Genomic DNA, 25,821 nt, shown 5'->3' on the forward strand with positions numbered 1-25,821 from the left:
TAGAGGAATAGGCAGAAATAGGAGTCACTTCTTTCTACCCCGTCCTAACCTCTGTGTGACTAACATGCTAGGTTGGGAAAGAATACTTAGAGTCTGTTTACTAAAGAGTTGGGACAATGTCTGAAGGGAATTACAATGCTAGAGGGACCATAATTAAAGATCATTTGAATTATTGTCTAAGGAGGTAAGATACTTAAAAAAATTTTTTTTTATTTTTAAAAATTACTCAATGAATTTTATTGCATTTATAGTTGTCCAACAATCATCACAACCCAATTTTAAAGCATTTCCATTCAAAACCCCCGTGCATCTCCACACCCCCCAACCTGTCTCATTTGGAAAACATAAGTTTTTCAATGGCTGTGAGTAAGATACTTAAAAATTCTAACCACTTGTACAAGGATAGTTCTCTAATTTGGTCCCTCACTTAAATTTGCTGCCAAGGCTCATGCACATCCCTTGAAATCTCTATGACTGGCAAGCCTACCCCTTCTCCTGAAAGAAATATCCAGCTCTGAATCTTTCCCCCCATCCATCCTCAAGGAAATCCTGGTTCCAGGATCAGAGATGCAGGTATAAGTAGAAGGGTAAGGTGAGAAGGAAAGAAGCTTTTCAATTTGAATGAGCTGCCAGCCTGCTGGCTCTTTGATTTATTTATCTTTTATCTCTCAAAAGCAAATACACTTTTTTTTTTTTTTTTGGTTGCACTTGGCAGCATGCAGAAGTTCCAGGGCCAGGAATTAAACCTGTGCCACAGCTACAACTTGAAACACAGTAGTGACAACATGGAATCCTAACCCACTGTGCCACAAGGGAACGCCCCCCCCCCTTTTTTTTCAATTATCACAGAGTTAAGATCTAATTTTAAATGATTATTTCTGCTAATTAATAAGATTCTAATAAATCCCAAGTTGTGAAGGACCCCGTCATTGTTTGTCAGGGTATTTTCCCATGATTTTGTCAACCTGTGATGTTTGGTTGCATTGTCAAAGAGTGATATCCATGTCTAAGACTATTCCCTTTCTCTACTTCAGTTTAGAACTCACCCGAGGTTTGGAGGGAGGTGAGTAAGTGAGTTGGAGGCAGATATTACGATTCTGATTCTTGCTATCACAGAATAATCTAGAGAAGAAGCAGAGCAGAGGAATATGTGAAACTATAGCATATTTCTTATTGAAGAGCTCTAAAAGTTTCTGTGGGTGTTTGAAATAGAAAAGCAGTGTGATTTTAGCCTGAATCAGAGGGGCCCATCAGTCCATCTGTTCACTGGTAGAATCTCTGGGTGTGCTGGCTGTCAGGCAATTACTTTGCTTTTCCCTGCAACATTTTCCCCCACCCCAAGCCCTCTATCTTTGCTCATCCTTGGTGGAAGAAAGTCAATTATATTAAGTCTCTGGGTGAATTATTTGCGGGAAGACACACTGTATTTACAAGAAGAAGACCAGCAGCAACATTAGTTGATGCAGAGGACGATTGTAAGTACATCAAGTGCTTTGAGTCATTTAATACTCATAATGCCCTATGAAATAGGCACTATTGTGACCATGTCTATTTTACAGATGAGAAACTGTGGCTCAGAGGAGAGAAATGACCTGCCCAGCTCACACACCTCTAACCATCATGCACCACTTTCTTTCTGTCCTCCCCATCTAGGATATGGTGTATTTTTTCCATTTATTTAAATCTTTGCCATTTTCAGGAAAATTTTTACAGTTTTAAAAATATGATTCTATGCAATTTTTACTGAGTTATTTCAGAGTACCTTAAGGGCTTTGTTTTTGGTTGTATGTATGGTGGAATTTTAAAATTCTGTTTTCTAATTATTAGCTATGAACTTATCATTTTTGATAACTACGAAGCAAGCCACATGTGAGTTCAAAAGCATGTTAATTCTGCCCAGCAGCAAAAGTGAGTGAAAACATAGTGCCATCATTCTTGTTTCATCTGTCTCCCTGTTTCATGATGGAGAGTGGGATGTGAGCAGAGGTGCCTGGAGAGGAGGCAGTGCCAGCTGTCAGAGTCTGACTGCAAAAACCCTTGTGTCTCACACAAAGGAATTTGAAAGACTCCTAGAATCAAACTTTCTAACAGAAGGTTTTAGGCAATGAAGTGAGATAGTTGGATTTGTTTTTAAAAACATCATTCTTGCAGCATTGTTTAGGGTGCCTTGGGCTTGGGCTTGGGCTGGTGGTAGGGAAACCAGTTAGAATGTCATTGAAATATTTCAGGTGAGATAATAAAAGTCTGATCTCAGTCAGTGACAGCAGAGGGAGGGTGTGCTGATGTGTGAAACATGTCTCAGGTAAAATCAACAGTCCTCGGTGGTTAAATGTTGGAGAAGAGGAAGAGAGTGGAGTTGAATTTGTCACCAGGAAGAGTGACCTCAGGTGACACAGGTTGTATGGAGGGTAGGGTGGGGTGGGCTGAATACGGCAGGGAAATAAAATTGGTGTTTGTTTGGTTCAAGTGGAGAAATGCCAAAGCATGGCATAAAAACTAATGAAACGTTAAAAGTAAGGTCCTTTAATAAAATGGAAAATAGGGGTTTATGAGAGGTCTGTTTGCTTTCTGTGGAGCTGAGCACTTGGAAGTTATTGCTATGTAAATTGTATCTGAAACCAGAAAAAAGTGTGAAGTTGGTCCAGATAGAGTCCTATCTTTTGTAAACAAATAGGACAATTAATTAAATTTCAACTTCAGATAAAAAATTAATAGTTTTTAGTATATCCTGTGTAATGTTTAGGTTATATATCCTAAAAACTCATTATTATTTGAAATTCAAATTTAACTAGGCACCATGTATTGTATCTGGCAACCATACCAGAGATGGCAAACAGAAATACCTACAGGGATGAGAAAGGCCATTTCACACAGTAAGGTTCTGTGTGAAACATAGTGGAGGGTATACAGGTGGGCAGCCTGGAGTACCTGTCAGCCATGGGGTCTTCTGATACATTTGCTGTAGTTGGTGGCATATTTTTCCTGTAGGGCATCCAGAGGGCACCTGCTGCCCAGCTCCAGCTGAGTGGGTTTGCAGAGAGGGCCTCCAGACCGTCCAATATTCTAATGTCTCAAAACATTACACACACACACACACACACACACACACACACACACACACACACACACACATCTTCCAATTTTTAAATGGAAAGAAACATGGTGAGGCACAAACCAGGTCTGTGGGCTCCATAAACCATATGGGCCACCGGTTTGCCACTTCTGATCTGATATCTACAGAGTTGGTGGGGTAGGTATTTAACCTGTAAATTATGGTGCTTTATGTCATGGTCCATGCATGTGGGTCAGAAGAATTCCCAGACTCATAACAGGATGAAAAGAAAGAAGAGTTTATTAAGATAAGGGATGCTGCTAGTACAGTAGAAAGACTTCCTGATGATCAGGGAGGGCAGACCCCTAGTGCTTGGTCTTGTCTGTTTTTATAACCCAGAGAGAGAGGAGGTCTTAGGATACACCTGCTGACCTGCTGATTGGTTGGGGAAACATGGGGTCTTCTGATACATTTGCTGTATTGGTTGGGGAAACATGGGGTCTTCTGATACATTTGCTGTAGTTGGTGGCATATTTTTCCTGTAGGGCCTAGGTAAGGAGTGGCCCAGATACCTTTACTAGTAGGGGACAAGAAGGAGTAGCCCAGGTTGCTTAAAGGGGGCGGGGTGGCATTACAATGGGAAGGGTAAGGCAATGATAAGGGTCTGGTAATTCTTATCTTGGACAGAGGCTTTGCGTTTTATCTCCTTGCAGGGGCCTTGAAGTCTCACATTCCCTCCTCTTTTTCTTGATGGCCAAGTCTTTGGCCCCTTTGAATACTCTGCTCGTGCCTAACTACCTGCCTATTTCCCTTTATGGTGCACGGGAACCCAGATTATAAGAGAAAAGTGGCAATGACCACTCTGCTCTGGATGCTTCCTGCTGAATGGGGCATTGTAGGATTGTAGGGCTCTGGGTTCCCTCTACCTGCTCTCTCTCAGGGTATTCCTAAAGAGGAAGTTGTGGCTCCATGGAACGATATGGCAGCTTGTTCCAATGTGGTCCAGGTGTTAACTTGTTGATATCCCTAATGCATTGTCATTTGGATCCTTGTATTCTAGAAGAAATGAACTTAACAAGCAGATTAAAAGGTCAAGGCCAAAGATCAGTAAGGGAATTATTTTAACTAACTATTGTAACTAGAGGCCCAAGCAGGGGTAAGAACCAGGTTACTCTTGGTAACATTTTTAACTGTAGATAGAGCCAAGTCTCAGGTTATCCTGTCCAAAGGAATGAAGACATTTAGCATGGTCATATATTTTAATATAGGTGTGACAGACTCAGTTAGAAATAATTGGAGAAGGGACAATCAGAACATTAATAAACAAAGTGGATCTCACTTATTTTCAGGAGAAATAATATGTATGAAATCCAGTCTGGACCTGGCATTTCCAGGAGACTTGTGCTCAGGTAGCCACTTGCATATTTTTATCTAAGTAGGTTTTAACATTTGATGTGGTATTAACATAAATAACAGGAATTATTAGTCATTATATATGTCTCTTCTTTTTGTTAATGTATGATCTAAAGCAATTTCATTGTCTAAAAATGCAATAGTTACAAGAGGAGACATTGAAAAAAGCAAAGTTTCAGCTACCAGCTGTCAACTGATGCTGCTTTGAGAATAGTTGGAATCAAGCCTGACACAGTGCATAGACCTTAAGCTCTTAGCAATACAAGGACTTGTCTAAAATTACTCACATAATATTACCCAGTACTACCTTGGGTGTCTAAACCACAGCTAATCCATTCTGCCTTTCAATTTTGCTCCTCTCTTTACTAGCCAAAGCAAGTGCCTTTATTAATGATTTTAGGCTTTTCTAGATATCAGAAGATGCAAGAATTTGGACTCATAAAAATCCTTTCTTGAAAATATCAAGCTATTGGAAGGCCTGTTCTGCCAGTGTTTTTTTTTTTTTCTTCCCAGAGTACAAAGTGGTTTATTTCTGATGTCCACCCTGAACTCCTTTCAGGGAAGTTAAAGTTCATCAGCTTCAGTGGCTCAAGATTTAATCCTTATGGAGGCAGATAAATTTTTAGTCAGCATAGCCTCCCCATGGTTATAAATTGAACCATAGTTTTAGGAGGTATTTCATGACCATTTCATCCCACAGTGCTAGGAATGCTCATCCTTAGTTCTGGTGAAGATCTCACCAACAGGCCACTCAATGTGCTATTATTCGACTAGGCCTTATTAACCGTAGTCAAAAGTCTCTGGACCACCTGTCTTACTAGTCTCTTATGGTCCAGGAAAATTTTTCCTCTTGTCTCTTCTCATATCTAGAGTTACACTGTTAAAATTATTAATCTCATATGGAACTGTATGCTATCACTTTATCAGAGGCTCAATCATACATTTGGTTATGCAGGAAAAAATTTTGTCGAACAGGCAATGTAAAAAAATATAGCTATCAGTATTAGTAAAGTCATAAGTAAGAATTTAAATCAAGAGCTTTCACCTCATGCAGTCCACTATATTGGCTTAGTCTGTTCTTGATCTTTAAGGGAAATTATATACTGGCTTTGTCCACAGGGTATTCAGCACAATTTCCTAGCGACACTTAATGAGTTGTCCCTAGATGGTTCAATTGTTCCCAACACAGGGAGCCTTTAAATTTAAATTACCATAGCCTGGGAAAGTTATGTCTTGGTCGAAGTCCTGCTTCTTGCTCTTATTGAGTTCTAGTAAACTCAAAAGAAAGCATATTTATGGCCAGGGTCAAAGCAGGGTTAATGATTTTTAAAGCAGATATTTAATTGTCTAGGTGAGGGGAATCCCACCTAGTAATATCAACTGTGGCTTGAACAGAATGGTATCTTTCTCCAATAAATTTCTAAGGGGCCAACTCATAAGAGCCTTGAAGGGAAGACACCATCAAGGTAAATTCAAAGTACTTAGTTGCAGGTAATTATCTACCTGGATTTCTAAAATTCACATAGGATTGTGCCCATGATAGGAAAACACTTGATTCAAGTGTAAAATGAAAAGAAACCAAGAAGAAAACAACCACATGGGTTAGGTCTGTGAATCTTGGGAGAGCTATAGTGTTCTTTTCATCCTGGCATTGGTGTTTTTTTGTTTTTGTTTTTATTTTTGTTTTTTAAAGCCTTATTTTAAGGTGACTTAAAGTCACTCTCTATAGACTCAGTTCAATGCAGAGGTCCTTCTTAAGTGAGAAATATAAATTTAAGCGTTGATTTTCTTCAGTTTCTTTGTGCATGAGGCACTTGAGAATACCTGATAAGAAACCTTTTATCTAGGTTGGAAACAGTGCTTTAAATGATTCTTTTTCTAGTATGTATAGTCCCCTGGTTATCATAGGCATCTGATATTTACCCAGACATAGATTACAGCAGTCGCTTTCAGATACAAGCTTAGAATATTTTTTAAAATAATTCAGTTAAACTTTACAGTAACATAACAGCAAAGAACAATTTGGGAGCTGAGTTTTAGATAAACACTAACCTCAATAAACAAAACTAGAATTTAATGTCTATTGAAACAATTTTTCTTTAAAATTACCCTCATTTTTTAAAACCAAATATAGTCAAACTAGGATTGTGGAAAATATACCACAAATGTAAAACACATTTTCTAAACATTTCTTTTTCATTACTGCATTTGTCAGGGAGCTGGGAAGAACCAAGCAGTCGTCTTAGATTTCCCATAGGCCTGACTGTTTAATTTGCAGCTATCGTTTACCTATCTTAGTTTCTCTGATTGAGAAGCAGACTGTTGCCATGCTACAAGGGCACCAGGATGGTAACAGTCTGACAATGAGGGGTTAATTCTTTTTGTAGAGGTAAAATGCACTTTATCTGCATGTGCCATAATCTTTACGGATTTTGTTATTGTTACCTTTTTTGACAATGTTTCCCCTGTAATTTAATCTACCAAATAATCCCAGTTCAATCATTTTTCTGAGAAGCTTCAGTCACCCTCTAAAGCATACCAAATATAGCTGGAGGTCAGAAAAAACTTTAATTAGAATTTGACATTGAGGAATTTTGTCAAAAAATATAAAGAAAATTTGGAGTTCCCATTGTGGCACAGTGGAAATGAATCCAACTAGGAACCATGTGGTTGCGGGTCCAATCCCTGCCCTCGCTCAGTGGGTCAAGGATCTGGCGTTGCTGTGAGCTGTGGTGTAGGTCACAGAAGCGGCTCAGATCTGGTGTTGCTGTGGTTGTGGCTTAGGCCAGTGGCTACAGATCCAGTTTTGACCCCTAACCTCCATGTGCTGCAGGAAAGACAAAAAAAAAAAAAAAAAAAAAGAAGAAAATGTTAAAAACATCTGGTCAAATAGAATCATGGATCATTGTTAAACAATACTTATTCATCCAACCAAATTATCAAAAGATTTCAAAAGCAAATACAAATTACTTAGAAGCACATAATCTGTTTTCGAAAGCAGCATTTCAAGAAAACCTTCTCTTAACAGAGGGAAGTGCCAATTTCAAGTTTTGTACTAGCTTACTTTTAAAATTAATTTATTTGATTAAATTTATTTTAAACTCAGTTCTCACAATGCACAAAATTCTTCTCAGTGTCCACTTCCCATAAACCTTCCATCACTTAATTTAGTACAACTTGAAATTTTCCCATTATCAAATATCTGGAGAGATCATTCTTAAGTAGATATCTGAAACAATTATTCCTAAAGAGTTCACACAAAAGCTCTTATTTCATTTACATTTAGGTTTATTTATGAAAATTTTATGATACAAAATTATTTTTCTCGCTAAAAAATTTGCAAAAAATTAGCCTAGGTACAATAAAGGTATTATATTTAATGTTGGTGACTCTAAAGACATGTCTGTATTAATTAGATCCACAAAATATAATACCAGGTAATAATTTAATACCGAATATTTCCCTGTTCACATGAACCTAAAATCAATTCTGGACAGTTACCTTCTGTATTTTGAGAATTTATGTAAAGTGCTTAATTCTCATTTAGGCAATTAAATAGAGGTCTTTTATGAGTTAATTTTGGCAATGTGCATACATCCACAATACACACATAGATACCTACAAATGCATAAAATAGAGACCTCAGGAGTTCCCGTAGTGGCGCAGTGGTTAACGAATCCGACTAGGAACCATGAGGTTGCGGGTTCGGTCCCTGCCCTTGCTCAGTGGGTTAACGATCCGGCGTTGCCGTGAGCTGTGGTGTAGGTTGCAGACGCAGCTTGGATCCCAGGTTGCTGTGGCTCTGGCGTAGGCCAGCAGCTACAGCTCCGATTCAACCCCTAGGCTGGGAACCTCCATATGCTGTGGGGGCGGCCCAAGAAATAGCAAAAAGACAAAGAAAAAAGAAAAAAAAAAATAGAGACCTCATAGTTCCCACTCCAAAGTTTCAGCCATGAATCAGGTAAAACTGTGTAAAATCTCTCAGTTACAAATAGGCTGGATTCAAACTGGGTTTCTGGCACCTGTCTGGATGGCTAAACCCTTTTTACTAATGTTTATTAAAAAAGACGTAGGATTTCTGTTTGTCCCTGAAAATTCAAGCTCTAACAAGTACCTTCCATTTTAAAAAAGATGTGGAGATAATATTCCAGAAGACCAGGTAGAACATTTGCATCTCAAAGGCACAGGCAAGTTCCTCCTGGGATGACTTTTTTCTCTTAAAGCTAGAAAAAAAATTTTTTCCCCCCACAGTACCTATAAGCCTCTTCCCTGTTATTAGAGACCTTAAAGGCCATGTTAAGTACGACCAGGAATGGAGTTTGTGAGCCCTGTTCTAATTTTCGTAGTTTTCATCTGGTGTCAAAGGAAGCCTGGCTTATAAAATGAACTCCAAGGATGGCTTGTCCTTCATTGGTATTAGGATCTGGACTAGTACAAATTTTTTTTACAGCCTTCTCCAGTCAGGCCTGAGAAAGGGATGGGTTTTCAGAAGATTGCTGTGTGACTTCCCTGAGCTTATAATTATAATCGACAAGCTTGATGCTCGTCTTTTTCATGCCCTCTCATAGATAGGTCTCAGGCCTGGGGAAAGGCCGAGATTCTAGTCTTCTCTCCACGGGTGCATCGAGTAGTTAGGACCACATGGATGTCTCACAAGTCGAAGGCTAGGGTGAGGACTTGAAGTTCTTTGATAAAAGTGGTAGGATCCTGGCTGAAGGAGCCTAGTTTACCCTGGCCATGGAGAGATCAGACATGGGGAAGGGGACGTGGACCCTGATAGTGGTTTTGTCACCTTTGGCAACGTCCCTCAAGGGGAACATATTGGGGCCCAGCTCAAGGCATTGGGCCATCCGTGACTGGGTGTAGGGAGGGGGAAGAAGGTTCCCATCTGGGTATTGAGGTGGGAATTGAGGTGTAGAGGGTTGTGCTACAGCCTAAGGAGGAGGACGATGAGACCAGGGGCAGGAGGGTCATCAAGAACCCCCGGTGGAGAAGGAGAAGGAGGAGAACTAGGTGATAGAGTCGTAGTAGAGAGAAACATATGACAGAAGTCCCTCAAACCCAGATTTTGGCAGAGGGCCATAAGGGCTTGAATGTAAGGAATTTCTGACCATTTTGAACAGCAGGTTTCCTCAAGGCCCAGCTGGACTGAGGAAAGCAAAGTGAATATAACAGGAAGAGAAGGCTGGGGATTCTGTTTTATAGTCCTACTGGGGAGGCAGTAGCCAAGGACGTGGCTCTGTGTTTTGCTTTAACCACTATGTGCCTCATGTACCTGGAAATTTTCTTGATGGGGACAGTTGCTGTAATAGCCTGGTCTGTTCCATGGCCCCCTTATCCTGGTATGGGAGTGTGCTAATTGCCCTTAGGTCTCCTGTCCCACGCCTGCACAATATCAATTGGCCTGGTCCCCAGCCAGGAAGAAAAAGAAAAGAGGAACTGTCACCTGTTCAGGTGGCAGTTACTAAGGCCCAGTGAGCAGTGAGGACTTCAGAACACACCAGAGTGTAACCCTGGACAGAATTCCTCAGTTTCCACCACAACGCACCTGTTCACAGAGGGTTCCAGAAAGAGAAAGGGAGAAGGTGGGGGAGAGACCCCCACTAAGTCTCCATACAGGCCACCAAAATGTCATGGTCTGTGCATGTGGGTTGGAAGAATTTCCTTACTCATAGTGGGGCAAAACGAAAGAAGAATTTATTGAGAATAGAAATGCTGCTAGAGCAGCAGGACAACTTCCTGGTGATCAGGGAGAGCTGACCCCGAGCATGTGGTCATGTCTGTTTTCATAACCAAGGGAGAGTGGAGATGTTCTGTGATATACCTGCTTATCTGCTGATTGGTTGGGGAAAGATGAGGTCTGCTGATACCCTTGCTGGTTGGTTGGGGTAGCATATTACCCCTATGGGGTGGGGTTAGGAGTGGGACACATATCTTTATCTAGTAGGAGGAAAGAAGGACTAGGCCAGGTTGCTCAAAAGAGGGGTGAGGTGAGGAGTGGGCCACGTACCTTTCATAGTTGGAGGCAGGAAGGGGTATACCAGGTTGCTTAAAGAGGGGAGGTGGCATTACAAGGAGATGGGTGAGACAATGATAAGGGTTTGGTAATACTTGTCTTGTCCAGAGGCTTTGAGTTATATCCCTAGAAGAGTCCTTGAATCCCACACTTTGCAGTGTCAGAGTGAATAGTACTTGGCGTGGGAAAGGGATCTCATCAGGGGGATGATACCCTCCTGCAAAAGGTAAGACATAGAGGTGATTCTTCTGGCCATGACTGACTTCATGCTCTTGCTGCTCTTTGCTGAACATGCCCCACCAGCCACTTTTGAACTGCTCCTCCTGATAATGGTGCTTTCTAGCTCTTATCTATTAGTGCTTTTTGATTCCCTCCCTAAAAGTCTGAGATTTAACTGAGATTTAAGCTTAAACTGGGATTTTCCTTTTCTGAGTTGCCTTTGTATAATGCAATCTTTGTATGAATGAAAGTAAAATGTTGATTTCATTTAAAAACAAACAAACAAACAAACGAAAAACCCAGACAAACCCCAGGGGCCATGGCCAAAGCCCACAGGATACACAATGCTTCCAGGTCTTGCAGGGCCTGAGAAAGGCCAGCCTACTCTACCAGGCTTTCAGGTAGTAGAGCAGCAGCAATTGGGGTTTTGAAAGCTTTCATCAGAAAATTGTGGGCGGAAACTTCCCAGGGTTTGCGCTGAGCTTTTTGAGGCTTCTCAGCTTCAGATGCAAAGTGAGTAGGTGTCACTTTAAGAAGTAGAAAGAGAGAAAGAAAGAGAGAACGAAAGAGAGGTGTTTCCCTTGGCTTTGGAAACTCTATAAAGAGAGAGTGGGCTTCTTTCTCTTGAACAGTCAGAAACAGGAGTCCCTTCCTTGATACCCAGGCCTCCACAGGGTTGAGAAGGAGGAAAACCCTTTGCTGGGGGCTGGCTTGAGTCACCGGCTGCCATGCAGCAGCCCTTGAATTACCCATACCCCCAAATCTTCTGGGTGGACAGCAGTGCTACCTCTCCCTGGGCCTCCCCAGGCTCAGTCTTCCCCTGTCCAGCCTCTGTGCCAGGAAGGCCAGGGCAAAGGAGGCCACCACCACCGCCGCCGCCACCGCCACCACCACCAACACTCCTGCCATCAAGACCGCTGCCTCCACTGCCACCGCCATCTCTGAAGAAGAAGAGGGACCACAATGCAGGCCTGTGTCTCCTTGTGATGTTCTTCATGGTTCTGGTGGCCCTGGTTGGATTGGGGCTGGGGATGTTTCAGCTCTTCCACCTACAGAAGGAGCTGACTGAACTCAGAGAGGTAAGCTGTGGAATGCTGTGCCCTGGAGGCTTCTGGTGTGAGACACCCTGTCACAGTGGAGGGTGCAGTGCCATGGTGATCTATAGGGACTGCAATCTTGCTTGCAATGGATTCTCAATTTAGTCTCCTGTCTTGGAAATGGGTCATTGTAGCCATCCTATTCTGTGTGCAGAAACGAGGATGTTCAGATGAGTGAAAGGAGTATTTTCTATCCCTTTGGCCCCTGGGAAGGATCAGGACCAAAATAGTACTGGCATTTAGAGTTCTTCTTTTCTCAGTTCCTAGCCTCCTAAGCTACTACCTGCCTCGTACTTAGTGAGCCAAGCAAGAAAAGGAACTTCAAATTTTGCTTAGAAGTGAATTTGTTCAAATGTACAAGCCAAATTTCCTTAAATATACTTTAAAATATTTCAACTATTCCAAATTATAAAAACTGAAGCATGAAGAGAGGCACAATTGCTTGGCCAGAGTCTGGGTTAGGAGAGGTTTTGAGGTATTTAGATTCCCTTTCTGCTGCTTAGTTTATCTGACAATTCTGCCTCCTTTGATTAAAGAACTTCATTTTTATTATGTGCTTTTTTTCTTTCTCTTTTCCAGTCTGCCAGCCAAAGGCATACAGAATCATCTTTGGAGAAGCAAATAGGTGAGTCCTTTTATGCATGTTCCCTGAATTTCTATAGTCCTCAGCGCTGAAGCATTTTGGTAGAATTCCTTGGATTCCATCTCCTTCTTGGGCATATGTATACAAGAAGTTGTATCCTAACTAATTCTGAATTTCTGGTCATTTGGGTTCTTTGAGCTGTCCTAAAATATAACGTGAAGTTAATTGTAAAATCATTATAGTTGAGTGTTGCCCACAATTCAAAATAATTTCTACTTGACTTTGGAAAGAAACATACACACACACACAACCCTGGATCTTTCCCTCTCAGACCTTTGCAACTTGCTCTAGGTCTGTCCCCTTCCTCAGTCCTCCTGGTTCCCATGCACAGGGAAGTGGCTATAACTCCTCAGGAGAAAAAGATGAGTAAAGGCAGAGAAAAATGCTGCTGGGAAATATCCTTCCTCTCCAGTTTAAACTCTCTAGGAAATTAAACCTTATTAATTTTTTTTCATAGGATATATTTAAGCTTTTAAAAAGTGGGAAAAACATCATCTCCATTAGGACGGTTTTTTTGTTTGTTTGTTTGTTTGTTTTTTCCCCAGACACTGGGAAGCTTGGGAGAAGACTTTAGCCATTGTTTAAAGAGTAGTCCCACTTCACTCATAGAGGCAATTATGAGCTGTCTTCAGTAATAAAGGAATATCCTTTGTATCAGATCCAGGACAGGAAAAAGATGAAAATGGTGAACACTGACCTCCTAAAATTTCAGGACATAGTTTTGGAAATGGTGGACAAATAGATGTAGAATACTCCAGCTTATTAAATTATGATTCATTGAGCTTCAGATTTGGTAAAATTTGGAAGGGAGATTAGAGGACATTTGGTCCAGTCATCTCATTTTTCAGAAGAGAAACAAAACACCAGACACCAGACAGATTATGTGATGTGCCCAAGACCACTGCTATGGAACTGGAGCAAGAAGGAATGCAGGCTCCCAATGCCTGGTCACCCTCAGGGCTTCCCAGTACGTGCTCTGGTGCCTCATGATATAGGGAAACTCCCATCTCTCCCTGATGGCCATGGAATGAGAAATAAAAATGACAAGCAAGATGCCTCTGCAAAGACAATAGGTAAATCTTATCTTAGAAATTGAGAAGAAAATAGAAAACAACACTGGCCATCGAGTAAGGGGAACCTCCCTTCTTTGTCCCAAGTCACCTTACTGCCCTAGAAGGTAAGCTCTTTAGGAACCAGCCTCAGGATTCTTTGGTTTCTAATTCTGGGGCTGAATCCCTCAGTGTTAGAAATTCTAGATGCACCTAAGCATAGTAGAAATACTTGTTAGAAAAATAAAGCCTTTGGAAGATTTCTAAAATAAAATAGCTTTGAAAATCAGTGGAATGTGTCTGGTGAAATGGGTTCCTAATTACTCATCTTTCACCTACTCTTTGGAGCCATTTTGGTAATTAAGAGTCAAATGAAGAGATGAGTCAAGTCTACCTTTCCCACTGAATATCAAGTATCTTCCCTAGATCAGCCCAGATGGACCAGAAATTGGTCCACCACATGGTTCCACGAATTATCACATGCAACTCAAATGAGAAACTTTACTAATAAGGGATGCAAATTTAAAAAGGAAGATACCTATTTTTAATCCATAAAGTTAGTAAAGTTTAAAACAAAAAACAACCCAGATTGGCAAACAATGAGAGAAAGTCTCTGTTTAAACAGTTGAAAATCAGTGGGCATGCAAATTGCTGTACTTTTTCTAGAGAGCAGTTTGGGAAAAATATACCAAAGGCTTAAAGCTCTTCATTGACCTTATAATCTCATCACTACACTTTATCTGAAGAAATAGTTAGATATATGCCTAAAAATTTATAATAAGGATGTTCATCATTTCTTTATAAGGCTATTTATAATAAACAATTCAGAAGAAAGTTAAGTGCCTCTTAATAGGAATTAGTTAATACATTACAGTGTATTCAGTCAAAAGCAAAATATGTAGCAATTAAGAACTATATATTGGGGCTGAACATTAGAACATTTCATGCCATAAAGACTGTGCATGCTATAGTGTTAGATTAAAAAGACAAGTTAGTTTAATCTTGACTATGTAAATATATATGCATATTTTTGTATTCTTAGTAAAGATCTAGAAGGATATGTACTCCAACAGGTTAATTGTGATTTTCTCTGGGAGGTACTATTATGGATTAGGAAAACTTTCTTATTTGGTTCTCTTTCATTTTTCCACAATTAACTCATCCAATCTTTCATTCACCTGCAAGTGTTCTTGGAGTGCTCCTGTGTGCCAGGCTGAGTGTTGGGTGATAGGCAAGGATAGAACAAGAGAGACAAAGGCCTACCCTCATGAAACTCTTATCATGCTACAGAAGATAAACAAAAGCAGATAAACAGACAACATACTTTCAAATTGTGCTAGGTGCAACTTAGGCTAGAGTGGTCTGGAAAGTCCCCTCTAAGGAGGTGGTGTTAATGTGGGTGTGCCTATGTGTGTGGGTGGTGTGGGCGTGCAGGGAAAGGCATTCTAGCACTGAGAATGGCATATGCAATGACCCTGGGATAGGACACAGTCATCATCAAATTGTGGGCTATATTTCTAGTGTATGTATGGTATTTATCCACCAGATACTTTGAACATTCTATGAGAATAACGCTGTACAAGCTTCTGCAAGGGCTATAAAGATATGCAACCTGTGGTTCTCTGTTCCATTTCCTGTCAGTTCATGGCTGATTGCCAAATCAGCTGCACAGATGGTTTGTGGTGTAGGAATATAGAAGAGACTCAATTTTGCCTTTCCTGTTCACTAACACTTCGTTCATGGTGGGTGGTCTTGGGTAGCTACAGAGGTAATGATTGCTCATGTAATGCTCTCAGGTGATTTGGAGCATTCTCGTGCCATGTAGAGTTTTACAAGCTAATCATGAGGAGCCAGAAGTGTACAAAAGCCTTTCTATGAATCTTTCTTGAAGATCTTAGCTGAATTCATTAGCTAAGTGGTAGCTCTATTCCACTGAAGTATCTAAAGGCAGTGAAATAGTTTCTATTCTGAGAACTCTTGTCTATTTTAAATCTTTCAGTCAATTTAATTTAGCAAACATTTACTGATACATGCCCTGTGTTAGAAACTGAGCTAATTACTCTGGCAGTTGAAACTTAAATTAAGGAACTTGTCACTTATTTGGGTGAATAAGACAAGTTATACAGTTACACCCACCCCCCTCCAAAAAAGGAGAGGTGCTATAGATTCAGAACTGATAAGAGAGGTAAAGACAGAGTTCTTCTAGGCGTCAAAGGAAAGAAAAATCCTATTTGATTGGAAAGGCTTGGAAGGGTTTTTCCAATGAAAGAGTATTTTAGGTGGTATTTGTAGGGTTGATAGCAATTTGGCCCAGAAATCTGTTTGAGAGGTCATTCCAGGCAGAAGGAACAACATGGGCAAAGGCATGGAGGCAGGGAACTAGGTATGTTCAGAACTGTTGTGCAGCTATATCCAGTGTGGGCAAGTGAGGTAAAGCTGGACAGCTAGGCAGAGATCACATGATGGGGAAAACAATTATATGTTCAGTGAGGAGCCATTTGAGATGTTTGAGGCTTCAGGATAACTAATTTGGGGCAGACTATAGGATACCACGGGGGAAGGCCTAGTGGCCTGGAGATCAGCAGGTTTTTTTGGCCTTTGTTCTATAGCATCCTAAGGGCAGCAGTGCCAGAGCAGAAAGAGCCTTGGGTTGGGAGTCAGGAGACATGAGTTTTTGTCCACTCACCCTGACACTGAGTACCTGGGTCTTCTTGGACAAGTCGCCTAAATTTTAAGCTCATTTTCCCTATCTATAAGATAGGATAATTATTTCTACCTCAAAGCGTTGTGGTAAGTTATAAATTCAGTAACTTATATGACAGGTCTTTGTAAGTAAGCTTTATACTGTTTAATTGTAGCATTATAATTTATGCATATGTCTATCTTAATTTGGTTCCTTTTTACCTCTCTGTTTTTGCCATGCAGGTTGCAGTGAATCCCATAGTTTGGACTTGTACGATTAGTTTACATTAGACTGTTGCCATTAATGCTTTAAAAAAATCTCTTTATTTAAATGCCCAGTTCAGAGCCTCATAAAAAGAAGAGTTTTTATTCATTTATATATAATTACATCTTTCATCTCTCTATGATACAGGTCACCCCAATCTACCCTCTGAGAAAAAGGAGCTGAGAAAAGTGGCCCACTTAACAGGTCTGTATCTGGAAGCCTCCAACAGAAAGCAGAATAGCTGGCTGGTTTCCATAATTGTGCTCTGAGGGAGCTGTTACTTTCCAGTGACAGTATTTGAAACCCAGGAATAGTCATAACTGTCTAGTCAGATATCTAATCAACCTCACACACACATTGAGCACCTACTCTAGGCCAGGCCCTGCTCTTAACTGGAGAAATGGAGCTGCTTATCACATGAGCCCTGCCCGTAGAAAGCTCACTCTTTTCACTTATTCCAAGGAGCTGTAGGAAGTTCGAGGCACAGGTCCAAGGGGTGAGAGCTGGGAAGGTGGGGAATAATTTTAGTTGGCATTTTTCTGGTGTTCTGGAAGAGCTTCACTCTGTTTTGTCCATGAGCAGAAATAGGACAAGGGAGGTCTGGGTCCTAGCACTAGTGGACATGTGGGTGGAGTGAAATGATCTGATAGCAATATGGTACAGTAGTCCCAGTGTAAAGTCCATAAGTATACGAAAAGTGGATAAGTATCACAGAAAGTGGTGTGCTGCTGTCATGTCCCTGAAATTATTTAGGCAGAGGCTGTAAAATGGTCTGATTAGGTCAAGAGACCTTTCTTGGGTGCATGCTGTGTGCCAACCTGGGGGACATGGAATGAATCACATCTCCATGAATGGCTCCTGTCTTCCTGGAGCTCAGGATCGAATAGGGAAAGACAGGTACATGAGCCATCATTTCAGAATTCTCTACTTGAGGTAGGTACATAGTTCTGTGTAGATACTAAAGAAGGGATGTTTACCCCAACTGAAGAATCCTTAGTGTAGATAAAGAGTTGGACCAGGTTATCTCTAGGTCCTTCCCAACTTTACAACTTCAGAGTTCCTTGGATTTGGATTTTCCTCTCCTGAAGGTACCTCAAACCCTAGCAGTTTTGATATTACTTCTGAATATCATGGAATGTGTTCTAGCAAGCTAAAATCATCTCCATCACTTCCCACTGCAGTTGATTAGGGTATATACTGTTGTCCCAGTTGTGTGACTGATAAAGTTGAGGAAGTAAATTTGATAAAAGTGCCGAGGAAGTTCATTGATGGATTAGATCTGACCCATCACCCAGTTCTATATGGGCTATATCATATGGGTTTAAAAAGAATGATCTTTGCTGAAAGAATGGTCTGCAGTTTTGTCTTGGAAATTGGCTTATTGGTACCTGAGCATTCCTGGCTGAAAGCTCCTTTCTGATTTGATTTCAGGCAAGCCTAACTCAAGATCCATCCCTCTGGAATGGGAAGACACCTATGGAATTGCCTTGGTCTCTGGGGTGAAGTATATGAAGGGCAGCCTTGTGATCAATGACACTGGGCTGTATTTTGTGTATTCCAAAGTGTACTTCCGGGGTCAGTACTGCAACAACCAGCCCCTGAGTCACAAGGTTTACACAAGGAACTCTAGGTATCCCCAGGACCTGGTGCTGATGGAGGGAAAGATGATGAACTATTGCACTACTGGCCAAATGTGGGCCCGCAGCAGCTACCTGGGGGCTGTGTTCAATCTCACCAGCGCTGACCATTTATATGTCAACGTATCTGAGCTCTCTCTGGTCAATTTTGAGGAATCTAAGACATTTTTTGGCTTATATAAGCTCTGAGAAAGCACTTTGGGATTCTCTTCACTATGGTTCCTTGTTACAGGCACTGAAAATGTTGTCTTGAATGAGGGTCTTCAGTCCACTTCTGGTCAAGAGAAAGGACATGAACCAAGAGAATCTTGAGACTACAGGGTCCAGCAGGTCTACAATTCCTCATCTCTCCTAAGGTCCATGAGCCAGATAGGAGGAGGACTATGGATAATGACTAAGAAACTCTGGGCTGCCAGGTGAAGATGCGTAGTCAGGGAAAAGCAGCTACCAGGGTATTCTACACTCATCTTAAGTTGCCAAGTACATTCTGGCACATCGAAAATGACACCTTTTTAACTCACCTCTTGGTGTGGGTCTGCTGTCTACCTCAGGAGAATTTGTCTTTCACATGTATGGATGCAAAATGAGTATATAAGGGATGATAAAAGAGGATTGGCTTGTATGATAAGCTAAAGAGACTGAAAGGCCAGTGTCGTGTTGGCAGCATCTTCTAAATGCATATCCTGAACCGCCAGGTGATGCTAACAGAGAAGCAAGGGAGATCTGGGGACACAGGCCATTCCCTATACAGTATGCATATTTCCAGTGCAATTGCAGGTGTGTGTGTGTGTGTGTGTGTGAGAGAGAGAGAGAGAGAGAGAGAGAGAGAGAGAGAGAGAATGAGAGGGAGAAAGACTAGAAGAGTTACGTAAGTAGAGAGAACGGGGAGATTGGGAAGGACATGTTAGGAAAACATGGGTTGCATTTGGTGGTAGATTTTGAATGCTTTTTGGAGACCAACTCTAATTTTCCCCCAAACTCTTTGATTGTCAGTTATTAATGCTGTTTTCCCATAACATAACCAATATTTATATAAATTTTGTGTTGTGCATTTTTAATGAAAAGAATATATGTAACAAAAACTATATTTTAGAATGCAAACATGAGTGTACTTTTTGGAAATCACTAAGATTTGGGTTCTTTTCTTATTATCTCTCCTCTATGGCTTCCTAATTCATTATGACTTAAGCCCACTTTAAGAAGAATTTACTGGGGTGAGAAGACCTGTGAGGCAAATCTTTCCATCTTTGCTAGGCTCTCCTTCCCTTGCTATATTCTCTCCCCACATTCCCCATTATTCAGAGTTTCTATGACCAGTATTATTGCCAGTTGATCTCACCCAACTACCCGTAGATTTGATAACTATTTGTCTTTTTCTGGGGACAGAGACATGGCATAGTGGAAAGAGAATGTACTTTGGACTAAAATAATCCGAATGTGAATTTTTGTTCTTTCACCTATTAACTATGCAATCAATGGGTATGTCACTTGACCTCTCTTGGGCAAAAAAAAAGGGTGATATGTACATAAAATATCTAGCACATAGTAGAATATCAAAAATGGTATCTTCTGTTATTAATAAGCCACTCTGCAGCGGCACTTCATTCTGCAGAAGAAGCCCCTTATCGGAGGGATCCATCCAAAATGCCTGGTTTCTTGCTGTCTTACCTTGGTCACTCACAATGACCACTTTCTATTTTCTCCAAACACTCAATACCATGACCTCTCCCTAGACTTTGTCATTGTTAAAAATAACAATATTTCCTTTGGAATTTGATTTCAGACATCTTATTTTCACAACATTATCTCCTATTGTTTCAACTCAATTGGTCCAAATTTTCTATCTTAAAATGTATATTTTAACTATATTGTGACAACTAGTTAATAAACACTATTATTTTCTTACATATCCATCAGCTTCTCCTTTATCTTTACTCTTTTCTTTATCCAGCTTAGATTCTATGATCTCTCATTACCATCAATACCTTGGGAAGACTCCAAACTCCAAAATACTCTGTTACTCTCACTGTTTTCCTCTTTCAAAAAATCCCATTTTCTTTATGCTGGCATCTTATTAACTGGATGTTGCTGGAGAAAAATGACCCAAACTGATTGGCTTGTTTCATTTTATTTTTATCTATCATCTGCTGAAGTCATCCAATCAATTATTTATCTATCAGTGAGTTGTTTCTATCTTTATATTGATTTGAATAGGGTAATACATGAACATAGCACAATTTTTTTAAAGGTATACAAAGATATTGGATGGAAAATGTCTTCTTCTCACCCTGGACTGTGGCTCCATTTCTGCCCACAAGGAAGGTCACTGTCTCCTGTAGCTTTCCAGAGATCATCCATGCATATATATGACTTCACTTTATGTTAGAATTTCCCAACCGCAGTTCTATCAACATTCTGAGCTGGATAATTCTTTGCTATGAGGGCTGTCCTGACTGTGCATTATAGTATGTTTAACAGTATCCCTCCCCTCTAACCACTAGGTGCTGGTAGCATTCTTCTTCCCCCATGTATAGTAGCCCAAAATATCATCAGATATTGCCAAATTTCCCTGGGCTGGGGCTGGGAAGACAAAAGCACTCCTGGTTGAGAACAACTGCTTTACATTAGTGATCACAGACTTCAAAGAGGCATCCAACACAGTGCTGCACTTTTTCTTCAGTGCCCTAGTAAGCATGTTTTTTCACTGTCTGAGACAATTACATCATGTCTATTCCTTTTGTAAACCAACCGCATCCCCTCCTCCCACTATGGGACCTCACTTCTACCACCTAAGCACTAACCCACAGGTATCTGAGTGATCTCTTTCTTCCATCTGACGCAGTGGAGGAAGAGGACTATCTCTGTGTGTGCTAGACTCATTTCCTCTTCCCTACTTTGCCCATTTAAAAATTTTCTTCGTTCTTCTGCATCTTCAAACTAGCTCTGCCCATGGAATAATTTCCACATGTACACATGTTCAAGTATGCCCTTTCACTAAAAGACAAACCAAACCAAAACCAAACCAGAACCAAAAAACCCCAAATCTTTCTTTACTCTTCCTCCTCCTCCGGGAACAGCTGCATTTCTCATTTTCTCGGTAGAGACAAATGCCTAAGGTTTTGTCCACATACATGGGTCCCAATTTTTCAGCCAGGAATCTGGCTATATTATTTGACCACTTAAAAATGTATTTTTTTTCTGCCAGAATAAAAGCTCCAAAAGCAAGACCTTTTCTGCCTTGTTTACCATAGTATCCCACATTAGCAAATGCAGTACCTAACACATATTAGGTGTTCAGTAAATATTTGTTGACCAAATAACATTAATTATAAGGCAAAATCTTTCAATGGTTTTTTTTTCAGAGTAATGAATCTATAGCTTTTATCCAGCTTTGACTAGATTATCCAATGGGAGTTTAAGGCTATAGATCAAAAAAATAGTGCATCTTAATTCATAGTATCAGAAACCAAGAAAATCTACTTGGTCCTTGGCATTATTAGGAGCTTTTGGGGGACTGTTGAGGGAAACTTTTAGGTAATTAGAGCTGAAACTGCCACTTGGAAGATACTCTGTCCATATGTGTTGAATAAATTAATGGACAAAACCAAAGATCCAGAGTGTCACCTGCTCTCCTTAAAACTGTTGCTTCATCTGTTTATATAGTCAGGTTTCTGACCAGGTGCCTCATGGAGAAAGTCAGAGAGGTATTCACCCTTATTTTGGCTGATGATCTATATTCCTAACTCTCACAATTAAATTCTCCTAATCTATTTCTTGTTCATATGCCTCCAACCTTCATATGCCATTCGACTCCACTAGTTCTAATGGTCATGGGAAGTTTTTTTGGGTCAATGGACCCTTCTAGATAATGGTATTAGAGCAAAGAGGAAGTAGGAGTGGTGCTGGACATCCTGAGATGATCTCATTCTATTAGCTAGTAGTGGTACTACTGGCACCTTTTCCCATCTAAGTCTGAGCTCTATGCAGATGACATTGGGATTTCCTGAAGTCAGGGTTGTAGCTTATTATGCTTTAAGTATTGGTTTCAGTAGTGAGATAGTAATAGTTCCTTTAATTATTTCTTTTTACCTAAGTAGGAATATAAGGAATGTCAAAATCCCCAAAACTTTTGAATGTGCTCATCAAAAATGGAGTCAGTCATTGTTCCTTTATGACATGTGAAACCCAAGGTAAAACACTTAAACAAAAAAAGGTCACCTCTGGTTCAGTAGTTTGAGGTTTTCCTTCTTTTAAAACCTGAAAACACACAAAACCATGGTTTTTTTTTTCTTAGCCCCCCAGAGTGACTTTGTGTTCTCTGAAGTAGGTTTTGACTTACCACACTTTGAGAGAAAAAGAGCTTTACTGGGACCATCATTGTAAGAATGACTAATTTGAAAAAATAGATCATTGGAAGAAGTTAAACTGGGGAGAGAAGCCTGGCTCCTCAAAGCTATGCTCTCCGATTTCCTTAAAGAGGTTAAGCCATAGACATACCCTGGTCTTTATCTAAGAAAGTGTGTCAGACACTTATCAAGTTAAATTTTTCAAAGGAGTTTGGCTAAATTCTAATGTTAGAGATGAATTTTTACTTCCTGTGTGCATGTTTTTGTGTGTGTATGTGTTTCTTTCACAGGGTTTTAGATCATCCAGAAGCAGAATGAAGCAATCCTAGGAAATTCAAATTAGAGTCCATGGCTTGGGGTCTTCAGACTCAAACATGGACCTTACTCAGAAATAATATAACTATTGATAGTAGCCAGGAATTTTTAAGATGCCTCTAGAAACCAACTAGCCTTAGAAATATAGACAGCTAAGTAGTTCATCCAGAGAGTAGAAAAACATTACTTCACTGATGACTTTCTTACTTTTGATAAAGATTTTCCTTTGCTAGGAGATAGTTCTCCGTCATTCTAGTTAGTACATCTTTAGGGAAAAGTACAATGCACATTTCTCTCCTCTCTCACCTGGAGACTTTTTCAGCTCTATGGGGTCACCCTTTCTTCTACTTCTTAGAAAAATGATGTGAACCTCAACCTCACATTCTGTTGAACATAGACTTCTATGCAAGTTTTCTGAAAATTTCAAGACACTCATTCTTTGGGCAGTCCACATGATAGAAAGTTTCCTGGCTCTCACCTGGATTCTGGCAGTGGGTGTTCTCTAAGGTACTCTCATTGTGGAATGCTTGTATTTACCTCAAGGCACTACTAGCCCAGGTTGCTGGGTGTAGACAGGTTTTACTAATTGTTTGGGGGCAATGAAAAGAGATTACATTATACACACAGTGTAAGTTATACCTAAATTGAGTGTTAGACATCACTGTCATCCCCCTAAATTTCCCACAGTTATCTCCTTAAATGTGTCATCCAAAATCTTGGTATTTGAAAGGAAGCATAAATTCATTTATTCATTCACTCAAAAATGTTTATTTAATGTCTACCATATACCAGAAACTACCCTAGATACTGTGGATGCAATGAAAAATAATGTCTCATGGGAATTAAAGTCTTTTAATGAAGAGATGGTAAATAGACAACACAAAAGAAGCAAATAAATAGCTAATTAGTCATATGGTGGTAAGTGCTAATGAAGAAAATTTAATCAATGTAAAGTGGTAGAGAGCAGTGAAGAAAGAGAGATTGTTTGATAAGTTGTGAGGGAACACCACTTAGAGCACATGAAGCAGAGAAATTAAAATGCAAACATGTAAGACCAAAAGGTGTTTGTTATGTTTGATATGTAGTTGGAGTGTAGTGAGCTTGATGAAAGGTAGCCAGGGGCCAGAAGCTGTATTGGAAGTTTGGGAAGGAGTGTGGATTTTATTCTAAGTGTCATAGAAAGTCATTGGAGGCCTGAGAACAGAGAGTGACATGACCTCATTCACAATTTAAAAGGAACACTCTAGTTGTTTATGGAGAACAGACTCTGAGTTGGGAGACCAGTAGAAGGCTGCTTCAGCACTCCAGGTGAATGATGGTAGTGGTTCAAAACAGGGCATTGGTAACAGAAGGGTTGAGAGTCATTTTGATGTTAAAATTAACCAGATTTGCTGATAAATTAGATGTGAGACATGAGAGAAATCATAATTCTATCATTTTTGGTCTGAGAAGTTGAGTGGATGGTGGTGCCACTTAACTGTGTTAGCGTTTTTCTGCTGTTGCATTGTAGGCACAGTCTGTGATAGAGGCAGAAAAATGTTTCTTGCTACAAATCCTTGGGTTTGTACCAACAAGAGTACTCTTTACTGATGGCCAAAGGCACAGAGACCAACCAGCTTTTGGGTTCTGCTTAAGTTCTTCTCATGGATACAAACACTCTACAACATCTTAAGAAGAAAGGGAAACTGTGTATTAAGATTGCCATGTATGAGCCAGAAACTTCCACAGTTGCCAAAAATTACTCACCTACAGATCTATGGTTCATAAGAAATCTTGGAAATAATATAAGGCAATCTCTTTTCTAATGTAGCAGTCCTCTTTGCCATATTTCTAACAAGTGGAATACATTTCCATATATTCTCTATTTGAAAACTTTTAGAAGAGAAAGCTCACTGAGCTGGGAAGGAGCTCATTTCCGCACTGTCTTGTTACATTTTAGAAAGTGCTTTCTTAGATTTAACTGAAACCCTCTACACACTGGCCGCAGGCCTTTGCTGCTCAACACTCCTATCATATTTTATGGCTTATCAAACTCTCTAATGTATCTTATCATGTTCAATTTTCACTAAGCCCTGTAAGGTAGATTGTTATCTCCATTTTATTCACAAAAACGACAGAAACACTGAAGAGTTGTGAGCCTTGCTCAGGTTATGTGTCTAAGAAATGGTAGAAGTGGGTCTGTAGTCATCTAAGCATACATGTTCTGTTCTTCCCACGCAAAGAGCCATCTTGGAACTGTGTCTTATGTTATGACACACAACATGAGCCTTATCCCATTAATTTTCAGTGATTCTTTATCTTGCGTTTCAATTTGTTTCACTTTGCTTATTACTCATATACTGCATTATATTATAATTATATTATACATTATATGTGTATATATTGATATAATTCTACAGAGATCATAGAGCTTCAGTGTTGAGGCTTGCTCTTAGGGTCTTCCTTTGTTTCTTCTCTCTACTGTGTTCTACCTGAATTGTCCCTCCTGTCCCTCTGCCATCTTGTTTTTAATAAAATGAGAAGAAAAGAGATTGAGCTTGGAGTCAGAAGGCCTGGGTGTGATCCCAGCCTCTGCTACTCAACTAGCTATATGTGAAGCCCTAAGTAAGTGACATTAACATCTTGAGATTCGGTTGTCTCCTCTGTAAAATAAGGATGCCAATTCCTATGCTTACGATTTTATGGAACTAGGGTTCATGCCAAATGGAATGGGGCTCCTTTGTGACTTGGAAAATCAATCCTGATGGTAAGTCAGTGGAATTATTATATTCCTTAGCAACTTCCTCGATAAAGTCACTGTTGAAAAAATTCTTGTTTATAATCATCCATAATTCTACCAAGTTATATATGAATCCCATAAAACCTAAAAATACTAATTAGAAGCAATATGTTGGTAAATCTCATTTTGAGATAGAAAAATAAAATAATAATATCTTACATTTTTATAGCCTTTATAACATTTTCTCACATGCCTCTTTTATTGTGTCTTAAGAATATATGAAGTAATAAACATAAAAGCAGTTGTCGTGTGTCAGATTCTCTATAAAAGTTAGTTGAATATGTTTGAATATATTCTGTGCTCATTAT

At 40.0% G+C, this 25,821-nt stretch overlaps 1 protein-coding gene across 2 annotated transcripts; it reads left to right on the top strand.

Moving 5' to 3' along the window:
• The first annotated feature begins 1,579 nt into the window (after window positions 1-1,579).
• Window positions 1,580-25,757, top strand: FASLG (Fas ligand). 2 transcript variants are annotated; one of them, XM_084974514.1, is made up of 5 exons: window positions 1,580-3,250; window positions 11,508-11,779; window positions 12,377-12,422; window positions 16,584-16,640; window positions 17,868-25,757. In XM_084974514.1, the coding sequence occupies exons 2-5, from the start codon at window positions 11,687-11,689 to the stop codon at window positions 18,260-18,262; spliced, it is 591 nt and encodes a 196-aa protein (XP_084830640.1). In that variant the 5' UTR covers window positions 1,580-3,250; window positions 11,508-11,686; the 3' UTR covers window positions 18,263-25,757.
• The last annotated feature ends 64 nt before the right edge of the window (window positions 25,758-25,821 follow it).

This window comes from Sus scrofa, chromosome 9 (assembly GCF_054392235.1).
Source record: "Sus scrofa isolate SSC_HxYL_T2T_F1_AM1 chromosome 9, Sscrofa_HxYL_maternal_Yorkshire_Landrace_v2.0, whole genome shotgun sequence".
Lineage (NCBI taxonomy): Eukaryota > Metazoa > Chordata > Mammalia > Artiodactyla > Suidae > Sus > Sus scrofa.

What these genes read in the sequence shown, in the direction of transcription:
- FASLG (XM_084974514.1), top strand. Translation starts at nt 11,687, where the DNA reads ATGTTCTTCATGGTTCTGGTGGCCCTGGTTGGATTGGGGCTGGGGATG. An exon ending in AGCTGACTGAACTCAGAGAG is followed by an intron (nt 11,780 to 12,376) that starts GTAAGCTGTGGA and finishes TCTCTTTTCCAG; the next exon opens with TCTGCCAGCCAAAGGCATAC. An exon ending in ATCTTTGGAGAAGCAAATAG is followed by an intron (nt 12,423 to 16,583) that starts GTGAGTCCTTTT and finishes TCTATGATACAG; the next exon opens with GTCACCCCAATCTACCCTCT.